This window comes from Rhinopithecus roxellana, chromosome 7 (assembly GCF_007565055.1).
Source record: "Rhinopithecus roxellana isolate Shanxi Qingling chromosome 7, ASM756505v1, whole genome shotgun sequence".
NCBI lineage: Eukaryota > Metazoa > Chordata > Mammalia > Primates > Cercopithecidae > Rhinopithecus > Rhinopithecus roxellana.
The window spans coordinates 126,104,000-126,123,569 of record NC_044555.1 but is presented as its reverse complement, the minus strand read 5'-3'; the positions used below and the strand labels follow the sequence as shown (position 1 = coordinate 126,123,569).

Sequence of the window (19,570 nt, the reverse complement as noted above, 5' to 3'; positions counted from 1 at the left end):
TTGAATGGGCAGGGGAAGATCTGAGATCCCGATAAAGGTATTGGGGAGCTGGAGAAAAGGATCTACAAATCTTCTTGAGAGCTGGCCTTCTCCCCCCCCAGAATACAGTGACCCAGTGAAACTCTGAGCGACCGGCGAGGGGGCAGGGGCCTGAATTTGGCTCCAGCAACCTCTGCAGGGAGTCCGGAGAGAGGCGGGGAGCTGGGAGGGGCATAGAAATCCCTGTCGTCAGAGGACTGCAGGTGCCAGGCAGAGTTGGTGTAGGTGGGCTCCCAGAGCCCGGCGCAGGGAGGGGAGGAGGTTGGGGCGGGCCGGCAGGCGGGCGGGGGAGAGAGGAAGGCGGGGCTCAGAGCCGAAGAGGCTGTCCTTAGACAGCTCTTCTCATGCCGGGCAGTTTGCTGCATCTGGAGGAGCTCACTGGAGAATCTCCAACATCGGAGCGGGCCTTCAAGTACCGTAAGTACCTGCAAATGAGCGCATAGTTCAGTGGCTGAAGATTAAATACTGGCCACCAGATCCTAAACAAAACCCCGAAAGAGTCTCCTTGCTGTAATTAATTGCCGTAAATCAAACTGCTCCCCAGTCTGTCCCCCCACCCCCTTCATTCCTGCCTTTCTCCTTTCCTCCCCGGATCCCAGACCCGCCTCGGTGAGAATCTCTGGGCACTGTAGATATCTCCCCTTTCCCTTCTCAGTCTTCCCTCCAAACCCTCAGCGGAGCATGTACCCGGCACCCCGCCGAGCCTAACCCCTTTGATTCCTGGAGCCCTCAAAGCTATGCAGGGGGCGAGCCATTAGACATTTCAGATATGTCACCCTCAAAAGCACTGCGGCGCTGCCTAAGGGTGGGGAAAGTGCTTGGGGTGGAGTAGAAGGGAAGGGTAAAATGGCTAGACAGCCAAAGTTGGGGGTGGAGGTGGGGGTGAAAGGCCAAAATGGGCGTGGCCAACTAACCTGAGGCTTGGGGTTGTTCTCACATTCCCCCGGTATAAGATTCATCATTTGGGCTGAATATAAATGGTACAATTTCCTTAGTGATTGAGGAGGGGTCAGCCATGCCAAAAAGCCCAGCTTCCCTGACTTCCCTCAGTCCCGCAGTAGGCAAAGACCCTGGTTTAGGGGTCCAAGTGGCAAGGCTGAAACCTCAGATGGCATTTCCTGGGTGTAATCCCAGGTTGAACCTCTCCCTTGGCAGTGGAACCTGGCTTCCCCCAAAAACTCCTGGCCCAAAGCCCCAGGGTAACAAAGCAACAGGGTGGCATCCAAGCTTTGGCCTGGCCCTGAGAGGAGTGGGAGCAAGCGGCTGTAGGAACTGAGATGGAAAGGGCATCTTCAGGGTTCTACACCAGTTTGATGCCCCCTTTGAAAAGAAGAAAAAATGAGCACCTTTTTAAAATGTAATGTTCACTATGTGCCTGGCACTGTACATGTATTATCTGTAACCCAACACAACAATAATGTTAGGTCGATATTACTCCCCCACTTTACAGATAAGGAAAATTCAGAGTGGGTAATCTGAAAATCCTTCGATACAAAGTGAAAAATGAACAATGGACCTACGCTTCCTTGAATTTCTCACTGTGCACTTGTTCCCTACAGTCCAGATACTTTGAACACGAAATATCCTCCTCTTCCTGCTCCTCCATCCTACCCAGTGTTAGCACTGGGGCAAGTTAGAGGCTGAGGTCCAAGGTCAGTCTGGAAAAGCAAAATCAGTTCCTTTCTCTATTCTGAGAGCTGCCTCTTCCCCACTCTTCTGAGCTAAGATTTAATAACAGCTGGAGTCAGCCAGGACTTCAGACTCCCAGTAAAAAGTTAGTGGAAGAGAATTAGCTTGAGTTTGTGTGGCTGGGACATACCTTCCTTTGGTGAAAGGTTACTGTGGGGGGAGGTGGAGAGAGGCATGAAAGCTCAAGAGTCTACCTTGTGTATATGCAAGGCCTATGGTAAATAATGACTTTGGTCTGGGAGAATGGAAAGCCTCCCTGAACACAAATATCTTTGCCGTGTTTCCTGAGATTCAAACAATTCCATTTCCCTTAGAGGCAATCAACAAAACTGTTTAGAAGTTAAGGGCAATGAAAGAATCATTTAGACCTTATGTAAATTAACTCAAGCAGCTTGATTTTCTAACACATGCTTGACACTGGGGTATTGAGCTTTTAGGGGTAGGAGACAAGAATGAGAGTAATATTGGATCTAAAGCATTCTATGGAAGGGAAGGATATCCAAGGGATCAAGTGAGAGGGGTGAGGGAGGGTGAAGAGGGAGTGAAGGGTGCCTCTGGGAGTTTAAATCATTGTTTTAGATCCATAGGCCTTGGAGTTAAACATGAATTTTAATTTGGGCTCTAATATGTAATATCTTTTGACTTTGGGCAAATTATATATCCTCTCTAAGCCTCAGTTTGTTCATCAGTAAAATGGGATGGTAATAATGCCCCCTCTCTTAAGTTGTTGGAAGTCTCTCTCTCTCTCTCTTTTTTTCTCTCTCTCTCTATATATATACACACACACACATATATATATGACTCTCTCTCTCTATATGTGTGTGTGTGTGTGTGTGTGTGTGTGTGTGTGTGTGTATATATATATATATATATATATATATATATATATATATATATATATAACCGAAAAGGTAACTCTGCACCTGCCATCTCCCCCATCCTGTGGAGCTTCTGCAGGCTATTCTGGGCCTCTGAGATCCCAGAGACAAATCCATATTTCAACAAATCTGGCATCTTTGATACCAACAAAGACCTTGAGCAGGAGGATAGGGAAGTGAGGGAAAGGAGCAAGGAGAGGAAGCAGCAGGTGACCTTGTAATACCCTGCATGCCTGTGAGGAAGTACAATGTAGGGTTGTCAAGTGCAATTTAGCCATCTAAACTAAACTTTAAGGAGCAGGACAAGTCCTCTGAGTAAAAACAATTCTGCTTTTAGATACCACCACCTGCTGAGAAGAAAAATTCTTCAAGACTCAGAGCACACAGCCAGCACCAGAGGCCCCATGACCCTGGACAGACGAGGGGAGGGAGCCACCATGCTGAAGACATTCACTGTTTTGCTCTTTTGCATTCGTGAGTACAAGAAAGGGGTGAGGGGCAAGTGACCCTGTCATAGGCACCCACTTGTTAGGGGTGGGAGAGGAAAGTATTGAGGTTTGAGCACAGGGTGGAGACAACAAGGGAGCTCTCCTTTACCATTATCTCTCTTTTCAGGGATGAGTCTGGGTATGACATTGACAGGTAAGTGAGTCCTGCCCTCTCAGTCACCTCCTTCCTAAAGGATCCAAGATGCTGGCGTGTCTCCATGACCCTGGACATAATGCCTTGAGATTCTAGAGATAGATTGGGCTGATTGGGAATCAGAGGACTTGGTTTCCTATGGCATGGTGAAAAACTTTATCTCAGATGGAAAAGAAACCATCAGACTTTATTCTCCAACTCATTTGGACCCCCTGACCAAATATCTTGGGGTTCTTATACGATGCCCCACAGGGGCACATTCCTGTCCCCAAGGGAAGACAAAATGAGGGATCTGGGTCCGGGCTAATTTTAAGGGACATTGTGGGACATGTTATGGGAGGGAGAGGGCTGGACTGCTCACATCTTTTTGATCTGTGGGAATAACAGTGATGGACCCTCAACCGGAGCTGTGGATAGAGTCCAACTACCCCCAGGCCCCTTGGGAGAACATCACGCTTTGGTGCCGAAGCCCCTCTCGGATATCAAGCAAGTTCCTGTTGCTGAAGGATAAGACACAGATGACCTGGATCCGCCCTTCCCACAAGACCTTCCAAGTTTCATTCCTTATAGGTGCCCTTACTGAGTCCAGTGCAGGTCTTTACCGGTGCTGCTACTGGAAGGAGCCAGGCTGGTCAAAGCCCAGTAAAGTTCTAGAGTTGGAGGCACCAGGTAAGAAGACAACGATACTCAAGAATTGACTCCAGCTCCTGAGATTCAAACTTGCCTTCCAGGGGAGGGTTTGTTTCTCAAATGCGTGCAAGCACGCATCCCACAGTTAGTAAATAAGGGCCTACTTTGTACTGGGCAATGCAGAGGGGGGATGCAGACTGGAGCAGAGATGGGAGAAGGAGGGGTGACAAACAAGGATCATACAGGGAAACCTCAATTAAAGTAGAGCTCTCCTCTGCTGCTCCCTAGACAGTACTATTCTTGCTTTGCCTAATTCCAGTTCATTCTATCCTTCCAGGCCAGCTGCCCAAGCCCATCTTCTGGATTCAGGCTGAGACTCCCCCTCTTCCTGGATGTAATGTTAACATCCTCTGCCATGGCTGGCTGCAGGATTTGGTATTCATGCTGTTTAAAGAGGGATATGCAGAGCCTGTGGATTACCAAGTCCCAACTGGGACAATGGCCATATTCTCCATTGACAACCTGACACCTGAGGATGAAGGGGTTTACATCTGCCGCACTCATATCCAGATGCTCCCCACCCTGTGGTCAGAGCCCAGCAACCCCCTGAAGCTGGTTGTAGCAGGTGGGTGTGGCTATGGCTGCTGGCATCTGGCAATTGTTGTCCCAGGGATCATGGCTGGTTGAGCTAGGGTTTCTGATTTTACTTTCCTCAGCCAGTTTCTAAGGCCCTGCAAGGCCCCATGAGCTAGAGTCATTTGAAGTTTTACTGAGATATAAATTAGAATCGCATGTGCTGCAAGGCAGATGTATGGGAGCCAATCATTTGACTAGTAAAGGAGCCCAGCCAACTGGCCAGCAGCTTCAGCTCATCACAGCTTTGTTGTTCTCTACTTGTTGAATATAATGCATTCATTCATTAATTCAACCAGTATTTATTGAGCACCTAATATGTGCCAGGCACTGCCACTGCAATCTTATAAATGGAGTCTTAAATTTGGAAATGTATTTTATTTGTAATTGTTATTTTTATGTGTGGAAAACAGAATGGATTGCTAGTGTTGGTGAGTAAAAACAAAGAAAACAAATGACAAAGAATGTGATAGCTCATATTTTAGAAATGGCTTTATAAACTGCCTTGGTTCCCTATCAGTAGAGCTAGTAAGGCAGCACCAATCTCTAAGTATAGGAGAAGTTTCCCCAAAATGTAAAATGCCAGACATGTCCCAGTCCCAACTCCCCCACCCCATGGCCTGGAAGTTTCTAGATGGAATTGGCCACATTTGCTTTAGTCTCTCCATCCAGCTAAATAGGCTTGGGGAAAGCTGTGGTGCTACAGAAAATACCCTAGACTTAGAAGCGGTAATACTGGTTTCTAGTTCCATCTCTGACACTGCCTCCCTGCATGATCTTGAGCAAGTCGCTTCACTTTTCTGTGCTTTGGCTTCCTCTACTCTAAAAATGGGATAAGAGTATCTATCTGATCTACTGTGTAATGCTTATCTCTATGCCTCAGTTTCCTGATCTGCAAAATTGGTTTAATAATAATGCCTACCTCACAGGGTTGTTGTGAGGATTTGCCTAAATATATATGTACAGTGCCTGGCATATAAGTTCTCAATAAATGGTAGATATTAATTTTGTTAGTATAGCTTTTTATTGAGGATCAAAGAACAAAAAAATCTGCTTGTTTGAACCGAGTGTATGAATGTTTGTTGTACTCATGCCCTTTCAGCATAGATTCCACTAACACACACTTCCATAGTTACCTGTTCAACAATATCCCCCACCAACCAGTTCATGGGCTTTTTGCTAGCAGAGACTTTGTCTTCTTTTCTCATATACACCTAGACTTACATGATGCTTGATGCATACTAAATGCTCAGTGAGCATATGACAGAGCTGATCCTTCCATAATGAATAGATAAGTGTGCCTGGCATTGGGGTGGGGGTAGGAAGGAGTGGTAGGAGGTGAGGTTTGCCATCACTTTCGTGTACAATCTCCTTGGCGAAACAATCCATGGAAATGAATGTGTAGCTCTGTAACAGAGATTTATTTGGGTTGCAGATTTACTGGCCAAGCCCTCTTTATTGGCTTCTTTCAGTCTTGTTGTGGAAGTAGGATCTTAAATGAGCTTAATGTATTCAAAAGCTCTCCTTAATACTTCAGTGGCATTCATGCTCTGCAAAGATGAAATCATTGTTATTTTCAGAGGTTTGGTTTTTCTGGTGGTCGAAAGAACTACATTTGGCATTTCAGGGACCTAAAGATACAGGGAATTGTGGATGTAGATCTTCCACTGAGATACACCCCTACACATGGTTAGAGCTCAGTGAAGCTGACAGATTCTTGAGAGAGAACAGGGGTATAAGTGAATCTACCCATGATTGTGTTATAGAGGCAGAGATCCAAGGAAGGGATAGGGAAGAGAAGGTAAACTTCAGCTACCACTTATTGTTCAAAGAAATTAAGAAAGAGAAAACAGAAGACAACAGGAAAGAATCATCTTGCCTCTAACTTTAGGGTCTCTTCCCTTTGTAGGACTCTACCCCAAACCAACTTTGACAGTCCATCCTGGGCCCATCATGGCACCTGGAGAAAGCCTGAATCTCAGGTGTCAAGGGCCAATCTATGGAATGACCTTTGCCCTAATGAGGGTTGAAGACTTGGAGAAGTCCTTTTACCACAAGAAGACAATAAAAAACGAGGCATATTTCTTCTTCCAGTCTTTGAAGATCCAAGATACTGGACATTACCTCTGCTTTTACTATGACGCTTCATATAGAGGTTCACTCCTTAGTGATGTCCTGAAAATCTGGGTAACTGGTAAGAGACGGGTATGCCATGAAACTTAGGTTAAGGGCTAAGAATACAAATCTCCCTCTGTGCTCCCTGGAGAACCTAATCATGTGGCCAGGCTAACGGTAGAGAAGGGAACAGAATTTGTAAAACTGGATGTAGGTAGGTTTTTCCAAGGGTGGTTTGGAGGAAGCGAAGGAAAAGAATCCTAAGGAGTGGGAGCAGGAAGTGAAATCCTTAGTGCTTTTTATTCTGGGTCTTGTCCTAGACACTTTCCCCAAGACCTGGCTACTTGCTCGGCCCAGTCCTGTGGTCCAAATGGGTCAGAATGTGAGCCTACGGTGTCGAGGACCAGTGGATGGAGTGGGTCTTGCACTCTATAAGAAAGGAGAAGACAAACCAGTTCAGTTTTTGGATGCCACCAGCATCGATGACAACACATCATTCTTCCTCAACAATGTAACCTACAGTGATACTGGCATCTATAGCTGCCAGTATCTTCTCACCTGGAAGACCTCCATTAGGATGCCATCACACAACACTGTGGAGCTTATGGTTGTAGGCAAGTGTAAACAACTGTTTTTTTTTTTTTTTTTTAATCAACCTGTTTGTTTTTATCATCATTGTGGTGTTGTAAGAAGGAGCTAGTTGCCTTGTATCCTCTGAGAGCTATGAGCAAAATGCATACAAACACACACACACACGCACGCACGCACACGGAAGGTGGTGTAGAACTTTCTTCCAAAACTTTAGGGACTTTGTCTCCCAGGATTGTTCCTCAAGTTCCACCTCTCAATATGGCACAGCCCCATTGTAACCCCTGGGAAGATTATTTTTCTTTAGGCCAGGGGAAGCTTACAGGTATGAGGTCTTCCTGACTGGTAGGGAACCAGGAATCTTTAGATCACCAAGGGGTGGGCAAAAGAATTCTAATGCACAGTCAAATCTTGAAGCCACTGATGAAGTGGAGGTGGAAAGGAAGAGAAGATCAAATGGGGAGCTCAGAAACATTTTCTGGGGAGAGGGTACTAGGTTTGAGGTCACTTCTCACTCTGGTCTCTGGATTGGTTTCAGATAAGCCCCCCAAACCCTCCCTGTCAGCTTGGCCAAGCACTGTGTTCAAACTAGGAAAGGCCATCACCCTTCGGTGCCGAGTATCTCATCCAGTACTGGAATTTTCTCTGGAATGGGAAGAAAGAGGAACATTCCAAAAATTCTCAGTAGACGGAGACTTCATCATCAGTAATGTTGATGGGAAAGGAACAGGGACCTACAGTTGCAGCTATCGCGTAGAGACACATCCTAACATCTGGTCACATCGCAGTGAGCCCCTGAAACTGATGGGGCCAGCAGGTGAGAGGATAACTCTTCAGAGGAATGCCCCTCCATACCCCAGGGATCCCAGATCAGTGCCCAGAAAGATATGGGAAAGGGAGTCAGGGGCCTGAAAATCAGAGCCCTTGGGTTTCAGCACCCTTCCCCTGGGGTGGTCTCACAATTCCTCAAAGGCAGTTAGCAGGATAATTTCAAGGCTCCCATTCTCCATGAAAAAGAAGGCCACTTCTGCCTCACCTTCCCGATATAAGCCCTCTCAGTAACCAGATTGTCCTCACCCCATGAATGTATTCACCTGCCCCTGTCCCCATCAAGGCCTCTGATTCTGGTCTTCTCTGGCCACAGGCTATCTCACCTGGAATTATGTTCTGAATGAAGCTATCAGGTTGTCTCTAATCGTGCAGCTTGTTGCCTTGCTATTGGTAGTGCTGTGGATAAGGTGGAAGTGTCGGAGACTCAGAATCAGGTAACTGTCTTGTCCCAGCCCCCTGTTACCCCCCGACCTAATAGAGTCTGAAAAATGAGTCATACCTTAGTTGAGACAAGCCACAGAGGCACACCCTATAGAACCCCCATCTTCTGGGCTTTGGGAACAAGACTTTCTCACTTCAGCTGTCTCTTTCACCTCACAGAGGGGTCAGCACTCAAGCCAGAGGGTGGAGAAATGCATAGTTCTCAGAGGCAGAAGGAGTAATCAGAACTTCATTCACTGACATCCCCCCTGAGGGTGCCCAAATCTCCACTACAGACCATCCTGCCCTCAGAGATGATTGATGTCTCCCTCATTAACTTGTTCTGGATTTTTCCTCTTGTAAGAAGCCATGCTGTCTTGTCTTCCAGGCTGTTATCCAACTCCTATCCCAACTTTTCACCCTTATCCCTAGCTCTCAGGAGCTATTAAACCTTGTGATGCATCCTAGTTGCCTTAGTAACCAGTCTCTGACACTGTGGCCTCCAACCACCTGTGCAGAGCATTCTGGGAATATAGACTTGATCTGGATGGCCATCTGATGTGACATTGGACAGAGCAACAGAATCAGACTGTTTCCTCTGACTCACAAACTCGCAGGCCAAACAGATTCTCCTGCCATTTCCTTTGATTCTATGGTGTGCTCTGGGCCATCTGCCTCTCACATCCCCATGGCTTGTGCTCAGGCTACTCTACCGGGAACAATGAGAGTCATGACCACTTCTGACCTAGTAGGGATGTTAGCTCCTGAATACCTTGTCTACTTCCCCCTACTCCCTGCTTCTGGTTGGAACCCCGCCCTGCAACTGTGGTCAGTGTGTCTGGGAGTATTCAGTGCACAATGGATTATGATTATGATTATGATTATATGTGTCTGTGCTTTCTGCTGGAATCTGAGGGCCAAAATACTTGGGCAACTAGAAGCGAGCCATCTAAGCCTTCTGCAAAAACCACCACCCTTTGAGTTTTCAAAAAGTTTCAGCAGGGGTCAAGTTCTACTGCTTTCTGGAACCTGACCTGGATCCCATATTCATTAGAGTAATCTTCAAGCCAGTGGCTAGAAAAAAAAATGTAGCTTTATGTGCCCCACCCCAGCCCAGCAACACAGCATCAAAGAATAAGATCAGAAACCAGATTTCAGAGAAAGGAGCTTGAAAATCATGTTTTCCTCACCAGGAAGGATGGTCAGTGTTTTCTAAGTAAAAATTTTCCAATGGATTTTGTGTTAATATCACCTAATTCTACAAGACCCATGACCCAAAGCTGCTGCACATTTCTAGTTATAATCTGGTTGAGGGGAGAGTTTCTACTCTCTGAAAAGCTTAGCTCAGCACTGACAATCTTCTAGTAATTCACCACAGCTGCCTAGGCAACCCTTCCATAACAAAGGCAGGTGAGGCAGGTGGGTCTGAGGACCAATACTGCCATAACAACTGCTTCCAAACTTAAACTTGACGACTGAGAAATACTCACGGTTTCTCCCTCCACCCCCACACACACCACCCAGAGCTGCCGATCACACTGAGCTCCAGGGATTCTGAGAGCTCCAGATAATATAAAAGCATTTTCACATCTGACATCTCAATTCCAGCAACAGCCTAATCAGGGGCCATGGGGAGCTGACATATGATATAGGCTGGGGAGGGGGAGGGGGCAGAGGGGACATGTGGGTCACGAAAGAGCAAGAGGTTTGTAGGTGGTAAGGCCCTCAAAAAGAAAAGTCATTGATGTCAGAAAAGATTATATCCCATTATCTTGGCCATATCCAGTCCCCATTGGGTAGCGAGTAAGCCAATGACATAAATTGCCGCCCCCTTTCCTCCACCCTCCCCCTAATCCCAGCAACTCCTCTCATCTCTTTTCTGGTCTCACTAGAGAAGCCTGGTTGCTGGGAACAGCTCAAGGGGTCACCATGCTCTTCATAGTCACGGCCCTTCTCTGCTGTGGTGAGTACAAGTGGGGGAAGGGGCCCGGGCAGAAGGCCGGGTGAAGTCCCAGTGGGGGAGGGGGCTGAGTCCTGGCAGCAATTTCTTTTGCAGGACTGTGCAATGGGGTATTGATAGAAGAGACTGGTGAGTTTTTCCTGCTCCAGACTGGGACATTCCTCCCTGGAGATCCGAAATAACTACAGAGCGTCAGTGTCATTGGCCAGGGAGTGACTGGTTGGGAGGGAAGGACAGCCAGGAAGGGGCACTTGCTAAAGCTGCTGGCAAAATTCAGCCTCCAACTTTGCCTTTCTGCCTGCAAAATTTCCTCCAAGCTTCTGCACTTTTCTGAGGCTCAGCTATAAGACACCAGCTTCCCCTTTCCCCAGCACCTGAGGAAGGAAGGAAAGAAGGAAAGGATTTGGATTTGGGTTGCAAGGGGAGGTGGGCAGTGTGATCCGGGTAGGGGGTTCAAGGGCGAGGAGGAGGGAGGGGAAGGGAGGCGGGAGGATGGCTTCATTAATTCTGCTGTTTCTAGAAATAGTCATGCCAACCCCTAAGCCTGAGCTGTGGGCAGAGACCAACTTTCCTCTGGCCCCGTGGAAGAACTTAACCCTCTGGTGCAGAAGCCCTTCTGGCTCAACTAAGGAGTTTGTGCTGCTGAAGGACGGGACCGGGTGGATTGCAACTCGCCCGGCCTCAGAGCAGGTCCGGGCTGCTTTCCCCCTTGGCGCCCTGACCCAGAGCCATACCGGGAGCTACCACTGCCATTCATGGGAGGAGATGGCTGTATCGGAGCCCAGTGAGGCACTTGAGCTGCTGGGGACAGGTAAGAAAAGGTAGAGGGTTTCCCGGAGTTATCCCCAGTGCCCCTGGGACTCCAACACTGCTCCTGGGAGTGAGGGAACGAACTCACAGGGACCCTGGAGCCCAAGGGGCTTGTGCTGCAAGTAGGAGAGGAGGGGTGCTGAAATGGTAGGGGGTTACGGGGCGGGGGGAGGGGCGGGATGGGAAAGAGAGTGTGAGGAGACTGACTGGAAGAGCCTAGGGCCAGCCCAGAATGAATGTCTTTATTTGCTGACAAAGTGACCCCGAGTATCCTATCTGGGCAACTGCAAACTTCTAACTCCTTTTCCACCCCATTCTGTTTTCCAGACATCCTCCCCAAACCTGTCATTTCTGCTTCCCCCCCAATCCGGGGCCAGGAACTACAACTCCGGTGCAAAGGATGGCTGGCAGGCATGGGGTTTGCTCTGTATAAGGAGGGACAGCAAGAACCTGTCCAGCAACTTGGTGCAGTTGGAAGGGAAGCCTTCTTTACAATCCAAAGAATGGAGGATAAAGACGAAGGCAATTACAGCTGCCGCACTCACACTGAACAACGCCCCTTCAAGTGGTCTGAGCCCAGTGAGCCCCTGGAGCTTGTCATAAAAGGTAGAGCTGAAAAGGATGTGTGAGGAAGAGGGGCGGGGTGGAGGCAAAGGCAAAGCCCTGGGTCAGACACTCCTCTCCCTGCAGCAAACTTTGCTGCTGGTCCTGGGAGCCTGTGTCCAATCTTAGAGCCAGGCAGGCGTGGCACTGGGAGTGCCAGGGCCTCTGGCTGCACGATATTAATAGCCATAATCGTTATTAATAGCTTTGGTTCATGGAGTGTGATTTAATTTTTCTAATTATTTTCACATCAATTATCTCACTTCACCATAGAGCAACTCTTCAAGGTGGGTGAAGCAGGTACCATTTTCCCCTGGTCCAAATGGGCAAAGTGAGACTCAGAGAATCAGCAGAGCCCCAAGAAAAATTCTACCTTTTTACTAGCCTCCATTGCCTCACACTGAGGATTCATCTGGAGGTAGTGAGGGGTGGGGTTGAAGGGTCCCTGTGTGAGAAGTCCATCTGCAAAGTGGATTTACTTTACTTTTTAAATGCACTTACTTCTGAATGAAATACTATAGAAAGCAGAGAAGCCTCCTAGAACCAATATTTGCTATATTTGCTTTCTCTCTTTCTTGTTCTTAATTTGGTTTTGTGTTGTATTTTGTTATTTTTGTTTTGTTTCGTTTTTGTTGTTGTTGTTGTTGTTTTTTGTTTTGTTTTTTTGCCTTCTAGAAATGTACCCTAAGCCCTTCTTCAAGACATGGGCCAGCCCTGTGGTCACCCCTGGTGCCCGAGTGACTTTCAATTGCTCCACCCCCCACCAGCATATGAGCTTTATTCTTTACAAAGATGGAAGTGAAATAGCATCCAGTGACAGGTCCTGGGCAAGTCCAGGGGCCAGTGCAGCTCACTTTCTAATCATTTCGGTGGGCATTGGTGATGGAGGGAATTACAGCTGCCGATATTATGACTTTTCTATCTGGTCTGAGCCCAGCGACCCTGTGGAGCTCGTGGTGACAGGTTAGGAGGGGGGACTCCAGGTAGAGGTGGTGCCAACCCTGGGATGGTGGGTGGAAGGCTGTCAGTGGGAGAGGAAGAAATGTTTCTTCTAAAAAACACTGTAAAGTGCTTAGGACAGTGGCTGGTCCATAGTGACCAGTCCATGATGCACAGCTGTTCATGTTATTATTACAGGAACAAGAAACAAAGGCGGTGGGGAGGCAAGCAATTCATTTCTGGGGAAATAAATGAGGCAGATGGGGGTGTCCAATTCCAAGAGCTCAGTTCAAGTTGCCCTATTTCTGCACATTTTTATGGCTTGGCCTTGAGCTTTAGGCTCAATGTCCACTTTTTCTCTAGCTGGGCTGTCAGAAATCGGTGGGTTGGACGGCTCTCAGAGAAAGGGAAAAGACCTTGAAATGTCAGCTGCATACTATACAACTGTGCATAAGTGGAGTCCCAATTATGTAAACAGTTATAGCTACATGGACATGGGAATGTATATAAAGAATAAGTGGCAAAGAAATATTAAAAACACTTATCTTTGAGTAGTAGAATTGTGTTTCCTTCATTGCTTTTTTTCTATATTTTCTAATTTTTGACAACAAACATATATTGTGTCTTACAATAACACTTTAAAAGGCTATTTGCAGGATGTGAGGGCTGGGTTTATCTCATGCTGTTGTCTCTTTAATTTCAGAATTCTACCCCAAACCCACTCTCCTGGCACAGCCAGGTCCCGTGGTGTTTCCTGGGAAGAGTGTGACCCTGCGCTGCCAAGGGACTTTCCAGGGCATGAGGTTCGCCCTCTTGCAGGAGGGAGCCCAGGTTCCCTTACAGTTTCAGAGTGTCTCAGGGAACTCAGCTGACTTCCTTCTCCACACTGTTGGAGCAGAGGACTCTGGGAACTATAGCTGTATCTACTATGAGACAACCATGTCAAACAGGGGGTCATATCTCAGTATACCCCTTATGATCTGGGTGACTGGTAAGGACAGAGCGGACATGGGACTGGGATGGAGATCATTGGAGTAGGGGTTAGGGAGGGTAATTCCTCCTAGAAGTCTAGGCTAGGCCATGGAGGGGAACTATTGTGTCCAAGAGGAGAAAGATAGAGGGTTAATTTAAGCAGGAACTGATAAGTTTCTATAGTCACCACTTTACAACCTTGGTCTCTTTCTAGACACATTCCCTAAGCCATGGTTGCTTGCTGAACCCAGTTCTGTGGTTCCCATGGGGCAGAATGTTACTCTCTGGTGCCGAGGGCCAGTCCATGGTGTAGGATACATTCTGCACAAAGAAGAAGAAGCTACTTCAATGCAGCTCTGGGGATCCACCAGTAATGACGGGGCATTCCCCATCACCAATATATCTGGTGCTAGCATGGGGCGTTACAGCTGCTGCTACCACCCTGACTGGACCAGTTCTATCAAGATACAGCCTAGCAACACCCTGGAACTCATAGTCACAGGTAAGGGGAAGAGGCTGTCAAGTGGGCATGGAAGTGGAGAAAGGAGGGAATAGACTGGTTCATGGGAGATAGTTTTCGGAGAGCTCGAGGAGAGGCAACCAATTGTCTTTCCTCTTTATTGAGCAGAGACCCCAGGGGTGATGCACTGGAAAGTGACCTCTTCTCTTTGACCAGGAGTTCATTTCTTACAGGCTTACTCCCCAAACCCAGCTTATTAGCCCAGCCTGGTCCCATGGTGTCCCCTGGCGAAAATATGACTCTTCAGTGTCAAGGGGAACTGCCAGACTCAACATTTGTCCTGCTGAAGGAGGGGACTCAGGAGCCCTTAGAGCAACAGAGGCCAAGTGGGTACAGGGCTGACTTCTGGATGCCAGCAGTGAGAGGTGAAGATTCTGGGATCTATAGCTGTGTTTATTATTTGGACTCTGCTCCCTTTGCAGCTTCAAATCACAGTGACTCCCTGGAGATCTGGGTGACTGGTAAGGTCCTGGAGACTTCAGTACGAGTCATGATTTTGTAGTTTTTAGCAGTCAGCAATAAGGGGGTAAAGGGCTAAGTTCAGGATCACTTATTCTAACTCTGTGTCCTTGTTGGTTGCAGACAAGCCCCCTAAACCCTCTCTGTCAGCCTGGCCCGGCACCATGTTCAAGCTAGGGAAGGACATCATCCTTCAGTGCCGAGGGCCCCTGCCAGGTGTTGAATTTGTCCTAGAACATGATGGAGAAGAAGCACCTCAGCAGTTTTCAGAGGATGGAGACTTTGTCATCAACAATGTAGAAGGAAAAGGCATTGGAAACTACAGCTGCAGCTACCGCCTCCAGGCCTACCCTGATATCTGGTCAGAACCTAGTGATTCCCTGGAGCTGGTGGGGGCAGCAGGTAAGAGAATAATCTCTCCATGATCCTGGTGTGACACACCTGGGATCCCAGGGACAGTCCCCATGGAGACATCTCAAATCAGGAGAATGGAGGGGCTTTGGAACCAGGGACCTATAGTGTGTCATCTTTCTCCTAAGGATGGTGAGGAGGTGGAACCTTAAATGTTTTTGAAGATAGTGAGTGGGTTTCTTTCCAGGCCTCTTGGCCCCAAGGAAAGGAGGGCTGCTTCTGCCTCATCATAAACTCTGCCACTGCCCACCTGCTCTGTAGTCTGAACACATGGCTCCCACATGAACCCTAAAGAAGACCAGAGTGTGGGGCAATACCAGATTAAGGGGAACATACACATGCTAATCTCCATGGCCTTGGTTTCTCCTCTTTCATCACCACAGGGCCTGTGGCTCAGGAGTGCACAGTAGGGAACATTGTCCGAAGTAGCCTAATCGTGGTGGTGGTTGTAGCCTTGGGGGTAGTGCTAGCCATAGAGTGGAAGAAGTGGCCTCGACTGCGAACCAGGTAAATAAATGCCTCATTATGGCCCCCTTCTGTGAACCAGGTGGTGCTAGAAAAACAATCATATAAATGCTTCCCTAGTATCTGAGCCCCACCATGCAATCTGTTTTCAGGTTCTGGATCCTCCCTTACTCATGTCTTTTTCTTTACATAGAGGCTCAGAGACAGACGGAAGAGACCAGACCATTGCCCTTGAAGAGTGTAACCAAGAAGGAGAACCAGGCACCCCCGCCAATTCTCCTTCATCAACCTCTCGGAGAATCTCTGTGGAACTGCCAGTCCCAATATAATAATCTCCTCCTTTACAAGAGCTTTCCTCTCCTCTCTCTTGCTTTCAGAGACCTGTAAATCCAACTAGATACCCTGCAAGTCAGCCCCATCTGCTGTTCCTTGGTCTCTAATCACCTGAGCTGGGTAAAGGGTATTCTGGGAGTTGACAGCTCTGCCAGGGTGAGATGTTTCCTGAAGAGAGATTCCCCACCCCTGTAACTCCTCACTGTACTGATTTACTGGCACATGAAATTCTATTAAAAATGCATTCTTCTGAATAAAAAGAGCATTCACTATTTAACTGCAAAAACTATGGCTGTGGTCTTCTGTTGGTCTGTTTTCCACTAACAATTTAGAAATGATGTATTGGAGCTGACCTCGATGGCAGAATAAGAGAGTGCAGGGCTACGAGAAAAGAGAAAGTTGTTCAAGGATGGGTGTGGGGAGGGGGCTCCAAAATAGCTACTTCCCAGTTTGGTTTGACACGTATTCACTGACCAGAGTATTATTTTGCCCTTCCATTGGATGAATGAATGAATGGCAACACTCTCTCCCGGTTGAGCCTGAGAAGGGAAAACACAGACATTACATGCATTTCACCATGTTACGTTTGGGTCCATAGTACATCCACTTTCAAACAGCGGGATTGGCCCTCAGCAGAACTTTGAAACTGGAAAAGCGTGCTTTGTGGCCCTTACCTAGCAATCACAGGGTGTAAATGAATTCACTCTTAAGTATGAACAATTAATCAAATATGATACTCTGCCTCTCTCTAAAAAGAGTCCCATTTTCCCAAAGGAATGTGCATCTACTGGTGGGATCTCAAGAAGCCAGTAAGCAGATGAGGTGGATTATTTGGAACAGGGACCTGCTAGTGCCGCCACCCAGGATTCCAAATGGGGAAATGGTAGCGGTGGGGGCTAGCTCCCATTCTCAGCCCCTGACCTTTCCCCCTGGATTAGAAGGCCACTTGCCCCATGAGTGGGAATTCAGTACACAGTAGGCCATTAGGCCGTTTGGATTGGGGTGAGTGGCTTACCTAGTTCTTCAAACCTTGTTAAAGACCTCAGAAAAATTGACCTACAGGTCTGAGAGGGGGTCATGACCCCTTCAAATCTGACCCTAAAGAAGTTAAACTTGCCTCCCAGCACTGTTTAATTCTAAGCTAACACTGTTCAATAGAGCAATGTACAAGGGTACAGCACCTGGTGAGTTATTTAACCCTGGTTATAATAAAGTTTAGAAAGCAACTCCTCTATATGCTTGCATTAGGAAGCATATTTACCCAGCAAGTTAATGAAAAAAAAAAAAAAAAAGCATCCCATTTCCTTTAATCCTTACAGAATGAAGCACTCTGAGTATTATAGACTAATTTGTATTAAGCTCTTTGGAATGTAGAAGTACAAAGTCGCACTCTGATTTCCATTTGATGAGATTCTGTTAGTCGCTTATACTAATTTATTATAGTATTTGTAAAAATTGCATTTCAAAAGTACTTTTATATTTTAGTTTAGCCAAACTTAATTGTTGCTTGCTGCTGAACACCACTTTTTGCCCTCATACTCTCCGTCTCTAACCCTCAATCAAGCAGTACATTTTGAACACTGGAAAGAGTTGGTCCTCAGTTTTAGGATAAAAGTCCTTTGATCAGATCTGATTCTGTTTTCCAACATTTGGGTGTTCCAAAGTGTACATTGTCAAGGCTAGTACAGCTGTGTAAGGTAGCAAGTGATAATTTGATTGCTTTAGCTTTCACCAAGGGAAAGAGAAAAGGGAAGATAAGAGCAGAGGGCCAAGGACTGAAATTTTGAGATGCCTCTGAGTTAGAAAAGCAGTGCGACGGTGAGACAAACACGACAGGAAATGACTCTTGTGAAATCGAGACATTGAACCTAGGGTCTCCTGTGTCAAAGGGATTCAAAGAGAGATACTCTTGCACTCAGGGAAAATTCTGAAAAATTTTTCAGTGAGAAACGAATAGGGAGAAATATTGTGACCCTGGACTGTTAGTTGGCTTTCTAAAAACACTCACATATACTGTTCTTTCACTTAGCCAAGTTCTACATGTTTTAGAAGGAAAAAAATAGTTGTCAATTAACTCTGAAATACTTAAAGACAAAGAGTGGCTTTGGGGTTTAACTTTCCTACTTGCTGTCAGAGCTATCTATGTGAATTAAGTACCTATTTATAATGCAGAAGTCGTCACAAACTATCTCAATGAATTAAATATCTATTTATAATGCAAACGTAGCTCATTGCTGACAATTCTCCACATGGTATGTTTTTTCAACCTGGTTGCCATGGGAATCAGTCCCTTTACCCCTGGCTGGCCACTAATCATCAGCCCAGCATCAGATAATTTCTGGGAAATGGAATCGCAATTAGGATGGAATGAACTTTTGCAAGGAAAATTCATCTCTGGGATTCCAGGAAGAAAGGCCAAAGACCTCTCTCAAGTTGTAAAAAAACAAACATATATTACCCCTCATCCTTGGGCTCACATACTTTTGACTTTTGGCTGTAGCATCTCAGAGCTACAAAGATTGTCAAGGTGGCATGAACCAATCAATCCTCCAGCCAGTTCAGAATCTTTTTTTATAGCAAGACTAACAGAGAGATATACAGTTTCTTCTTGTACACTTCCAAAGCTAGAGAGCTCACCACTTCATCAGACAACCTGAGAATCTCAAATCATTCTATCGATCCTGTATCTACCTGTATGTATTCCCTTCATACTCACTGGCTCTAGTTCTGATTCAAGTAGCAACCCGAATGAAATCTACTTCTTACACATAATAATCCTCCAAAGTCTGGAAAATGGGAGTTGTCTCTGCCATGTCCTGTAGTGCTCACTCAGTGGTGCTTCTAGAGTTTGGCCAGCATTCGTGTGCAAATGTGTTCATGTAGTTAACTCTCAATTATTCAGGTTCCAGAGAGGGCAGAGTTCATGCCTACCCTACCCCTATCAGATTTAAACAGAGCACCTCTTCAATATATTTTATATATCTGTTTATTCTACAAATATTTATTGGCTGCTGTCTGTATGCCAAACACTGCTGTGGGCATTGGATACAGTAGTGACAAAGACAAACAACAATCCCTGCCCTTCTAGTGTGGAAAACAAACCATTAATATAGTCAGTAATAAAGTTTAAAGTATATGGAATATTAGATGATGATAAGTGCTGTAATAAAAAATGAAGCAGAGAAAGGAGATACAGAGATGTGTTTTGTGGGGGAGATTGTGACAATTTATAAAGGGTGGTCAAGAAGACCTCATTGAGAAGGTAATGCTTGAATTACAATTTGAAGGACGTGAAGGAGCAAGATGTGCGAATATCTAGGCAAAGTGGTTTTTGGTCAGAGGGAACAGCAGATGCAGAAGCCCTGAGACAGGAGAATGCCTGGCTGGTTTGAGGAATGTGAGTAAAGTAGTGTGACTGGAGCATAGTAAGCAAAGAACAGAGTAAGAGTTGAAGTCACAGAGGTAATAGGAACCAGGCCCAGAAAGCCCTTGTAGGCTTTTATGAGGACTTTGATTTATGCTCTGAATGAAATAGGAAGCCACTGGAGATATATTTAAATAGGGCCCTCCAGCCTTCTGTTTGGAGAGCAGACAGAGGGGGCCAGAGTGACAGCAGAGAGATCTGCTGGGAGA

General features: G+C 46.5%; 1 protein-coding gene across 4 annotated transcripts; it reads left to right on the top strand.

Moving 5' to 3' along the window:
- The first annotated feature begins 246 nt into the window (after positions 1 to 246).
- On the top strand, positions 247 to 16,216 carry IGSF1 (immunoglobulin superfamily member 1). Of its 4 annotated transcripts, none has more exons than XM_010370431.2 (20): positions 247 to 456; positions 2,944 to 3,080; positions 3,222 to 3,248; positions 3,636 to 3,917; positions 4,216 to 4,503; positions 6,421 to 6,705; positions 6,947 to 7,240; positions 7,753 to 8,031; positions 8,359 to 8,479; positions 10,358 to 10,428; positions 10,507 to 10,554; positions 10,946 to 11,236; positions 11,563 to 11,841; positions 12,514 to 12,801; positions 13,481 to 13,768; positions 13,964 to 14,251; positions 14,443 to 14,730; positions 14,852 to 15,130; positions 15,523 to 15,646; positions 15,798 to 16,216. In XM_010370431.2, the coding sequence occupies exons 2-20, from the start codon at positions 3,011 to 3,013 to the stop codon at positions 15,931 to 15,933; spliced, it is 4,026 nt and encodes a 1,341-aa protein (XP_010368733.1). In that variant the 5' UTR covers positions 247 to 456; positions 2,944 to 3,010; the 3' UTR covers positions 15,934 to 16,216. The 4 variants fall into 4 exon arrangements, with proteins under 4 accessions (XP_010368733.1, XP_010368734.1, XP_010368735.1 ...); XM_010370432.2 differs by having other exon boundaries at positions 370 to 456; positions 10,522 to 10,554; XM_010370433.2 differs by lacking the exon at positions 3,222 to 3,248 and having other exon boundaries at positions 370 to 456; positions 10,522 to 10,554.
- The last annotated feature ends 3,354 nt before the right edge of the window (positions 16,217 to 19,570 follow it).